Source organism: Olea europaea, chromosome 23, assembly GCF_002742605.1.
Source record: "Olea europaea var. sylvestris chromosome 23, O_europaea_v1, whole genome shotgun sequence".
NCBI classification, from domain to species: domain Eukaryota; kingdom Viridiplantae; phylum Streptophyta; class Magnoliopsida; order Lamiales; family Oleaceae; genus Olea; species Olea europaea.
Genome location: NC_036259.1, coordinates 7535141 through 7539759, shown reverse-complemented (window position 1 = coordinate 7539759; position 4619 = coordinate 7535141). Strand labels below are relative to the sequence as shown.

The 4619-nt window shown below is 32.9% G+C and overlaps 1 protein-coding gene across 1 annotated transcript in view; it reads left to right on the top strand.

Annotated features, from left to right (window-relative positions):
- Window positions 1–823, top strand: part of LOC111371983 — a 1735-nt gene extending 912 nt beyond the window's left edge. The window contains exon 3 of the mRNA XM_022994124.1: window positions 722–823. Within this exon, the coding sequence (XP_022849892.1) occupies window positions 722–823 (102 nt within the window). The remainder of the gene's footprint in view (window positions 1–721) is intronic.
- The last annotated feature ends 3796 nt before the right edge of the window (window positions 824–4619 follow it).

Here is a 4619-nt window from a genome sequence, read left to right as displayed (position 1 = left end):
TTAACTGATTTTCATGCAAATTTTATGTACTAGTGCTACTGTTGAAATTCTGCTAAGAAACTGCTAGTTTTGTGAATAGTTTCATGACAATTTTCAACATACAGAAATAGATCCCAGACTTCAATACCTTGGAATTTTATTGTTGTTTTTTGTCAAACCTTTGTTTTCTCTGATTTAAAAGGTTTGGATGAAACTAAAGGGAAAGTATTAAGGTCTAGCTATTGGATTGAATTATGTATAGTGGTTTTATAAGGTAGCTACTTTAAGGAAGTATGAGTGATTAATGAATTTGATCATACGTGGTGATTAGTTGATTATTAATAAAAGAGAAGAAAAATGAGAGAAGTGGATATGCAAGAATAAATATAGAATTGGATGAATTACTTGGTGAGTTTACATTTGAGTAATTATATCATTATTTCAGGCAGTAACGTGAAAGTTTGGGAAGTTTCTTCAATTTAGCCAGATTTGTATGCATAGATATATAAGTGGAAAAACTTACATATTTTCAAATATTGATAAAGTGCTTATACTATTATATTACGTGAGATTATGTGAATTATTTGGTCAATTACATGATTAATATGGAAGGTTCTTTCACTATGATATATATGGAATTCAAAGGTCGGATATGGATTACTTATGAATTGAAATGTAAGATATGTGGTATTGAAATCGACCAGAAAAATATCCTTGATTATATACTTCTTCTAGTTTACAGAGTTGCCTTGGTCTTGTTCTATCATACAAGGAGGGGCCTTTATCGGATATTGGTCTTGACCGTGGACATACAGTTCACAGAGGGATCTTGGCTGTATTTTAGAATTGATTATCAAAGATTTTGAGACTCATTTTCGTTCACGAAGGGGGCAAAGGACCACGACAAAAGTGCTTGGCCTGAGGGACGAAATGCAGATTTCAATCAGATGGTACATTCTTGGTGGAATTTTCAGTAGAGTTGATGTGATGAGATTATAGTACATATATCAGCCAATGAATATATCATGAATATAAGATGATATTTTTTTAGCATTATAAGGATGTCTCGCTTCTTGGTTATAATTGTATTATGTTATTTTGTGAATTATTGAATGATATGAACTCAATTTTCTACAAAAATGTAAAAATGAGAAAGTATAATTATTTTCAAACTTTTCTACTTGTTGAGCTATCACTCATATATTTTCCCACAAATTTTCCTACAGGTAGCTATTGGTCCTTTATAGCTCGAAGAGCTTGATGATTTTAAAGTGATATATATATATATATATGATCAATTTTGATAAAGCATGAAGTTATTATTTTTATATATATATATATATATATATATATGATCAATTTTGATAAAGCATGAAGTTATTATTTTGGACCCACTGCATTATTTTTATAAGCATCTTATTTGGCGCATATTTAATGGTAACCCATAGTCAGCTTTGGTGGTGGTTTTGGCGTTTAGTCAGCATCTATCATTGACGCTTGTCATGTTTCGAGACTATAGGGTGATTTGGGTGATTTCAGGAAAAAAATTAGAACAAAAATCAACTGGATCAAAAAATCCCAAAAGTGTCGAACCTGCAATCCCCTTTTTCGGCCAAACCAAAGGGGTTTGGTGAAATAGAGGTCAGAACTATATTGTGCAGGCGGAGGAGCCACTGGGTTTGTAGCATTTGAAGAGGATGATGACCGAAGGTGGCTATGAGTGGGCTCTCCTACGATGGCGCATCTCGCATCTACCGGAGAAAAGTTGTTCAAACAGGTTGTTTGGTTGTCATTCTGAACGTTTTGCTACTATTATTTTCCTGTTTTAGGTTATACAGTGGATCTAGACAGTTTTGCCCCTAGATGTTCGGCCTATGTTTATCAATTGATCTAGATAGTTTTATCTTCGAATAGTGGTGGACCTAGATGGTGTTTCCCTCGAGTAGTGATGGTCCTAAAGCATCAAATTCACATCTCTTGATATTTACGTGCCTTCGACGTTGTCCTCTTTGGTAATTGGCTTATTTCATTTAAATTTTAGCAATAGTGCATCATCGTATGGGGTGACAATCAGATTGTGGTTGCCGTGTTGTATAACCATTGCTTGTACTAAAATTTAGGAATTACTTGCTTTTAACTGTTACATGATCGAAGTTTCTGTTTGATAAAATTATCTTATTATCTTTGTGGTTTACCGTGACTGAAACTGTTTGACTAGTATACCTATTTGCATCGTTAATTTCGCCAGCATACATAAACCTTACCCATTTGAACATTTCGTTCATATTGAGATCGCGAATATCATTTAACCCTTGGAATCTAGAACGGAGTGTACTATCTATGATCTTAGGACTACTTTGTATGGTTTAATTGTGACGCTGTGCATTTTTAATGGTTCGTAAAAATGATAACTTGTAATTTTAATTTAAGAATTTTTAACGGAAAAGGTAATTTTTCAATATGGTAACAAATGATAAAAGATATTTTGGTCCAACAAAGAGTTCCTAAAGTCATTGAATGAGATTTTTCTACTGATTAAGCTATGAGTTTACTTATACTTCACTTCTTTTATATTTATCTTATGTTGTTTCGAGAAAATTTGGTAAACTTAAAACCATCAAAAAACTTTAAAAAGAAAATTGGAGGACTTGTATTTGCTCAAATCTACTCTGAAAAAGCTTTACTTACTTGAACTTTTTACAATTTTAAATCGATCCTTCAAAGGAACTAGACGATAATTTAGACGTGTTTGACAAACCTGTTCATGATATTGTTAACTATGAAGAGACAGTGTCTGAAACCTACAAAACTATAAGTTTACTTAATTCCATATCTAACACTTATAAGGAAGTTAAAAATGCGACTAAATACAATAGGGACACCTTGGCACTTGAAATTGTCGTTGATTCTCTTAGAAGTCAAGAGATGAAAATTGAAGTTGAAAAACATTACAAGCAATGCGATGAGAGGTAGAACTAAGTTTAGGCAAAACGGTCATGATGGATACCAAAGTAGTGGAGAGTCAAATAGTATTAGAGGTAAAAAGAAAGGTAATGGTAGGTCTAGATCAAAATCTAGGACCAAAGTTAAGAAATGTTATAGCTATGGGAACACAATGCATTTTCTAAAAGATTGTTATAAAGAAAATGGTAAGTAAAATGTTAAAGAGAGGGATGAAGTAAATATTTTATCTTTTGCTCCCAATGTTAATGATGGCGAAGTTTCTGTGATTACAAGTCCGATTGTTAAATTGAATCTAACTGCTGATTCTAGTTTACATGAGTGGATACTTCATTTTGGTGTATTTTTTCGTGTGACATCTAAAAAGGACCGGCTTAAAAACTTGCATGAATCTAATAACGGACATGCTATGCTGTGTGACAATTTGGCTCATATTGCTACTGGGATTGGAGATATTATTTTAAAATTTGACACTGGTTTTGTGTGTACTTTAAAAGATGTTAAATACATTCCTGAATTGTCTAAGAATTTAATTTTAGTATGGAAACTTGAGAAAGCTGACTTCGCTGATAAAATTGGAAATGGAGTTTTGAAAATGATTAGGGTGCACTTGTTTCCATCAAGGAATCTAGAAAAAAGTGATATTTACATCACCAATGGAAAAGTGATAAGAGGTTTAGATTCTTCCATCTCTTCTACCAAGACTGATCACACACATAAATGAATAGACTTGTGCATGTGGATATTAAGGGCTTATTCTTCTTAATGAAAATATGTATTTGGTAATGATTATCTATCGGTTTTATCATTCTACAACCAATGTGTGCTTGGTAAGCATCACAAGACTTCTTTTCTCCACAAGTGTTTACAAAACTACAGGTGTGCTAGAAAACGTGCATTCAAACTTTCAGGGCCCTGCTAGTAATCTCACCTCGGATGGAAATAGGTACTTCTTGTCCATTATTGATGATTATCTTAGAAAGGTGTGTTATCTTTTAAAAGATAAGTCTGATACTTTCCACAATTTTAATAATTGGAAAAGACAAGTTCAGAATCAAACTGGCGGAAGGATTAAGTTCTTGAAAACTAATAATGGCCCAGAGTTTTGTGACACTGAATTTGATAATATGTGCAAAGTGAATGGAATAATAAGGAATAAGACTGTTCCTTACACACCCTAACAAAATGTGATAACGGAAAGGATGAATAGAACTATACTTGATAAAATGTGATTCACGAGGTTATGTTATGGTATCCTAAAAGCATTTTAGGGTAAAGCTGTTATAACTATTATTTGATTACTTTGACTCCATCTGTTGTATTGAATGGTGACACTCCCTATGAAAAATGGTTGGATAAGTTTAGGATTACCCTGTGCTTAAAACTTTTGGCTGTACTGCATTTTCTCATTAGAGTGAGGGAAAGCTTGAACCTAGAGCTAAAAAATGTGTTTTTCTTGGTTACCCTGAGGGTATCAAGTACAGATTATAGGATAGAAACCAAAAGAGGGTTAAGATCATTGTGAGTAGAGATGTCACATTTAACGAGGTTGAATTGCCTTATCTTAAGATTGAATCCATATCTTAAGACTAAATCCAAACCTATGAGTGAAAAATAGAAAGGTGAAGAAAGAGATTATTTGAAGATAAAGCTAGGAAAACTTAGTACATCTATCCGTA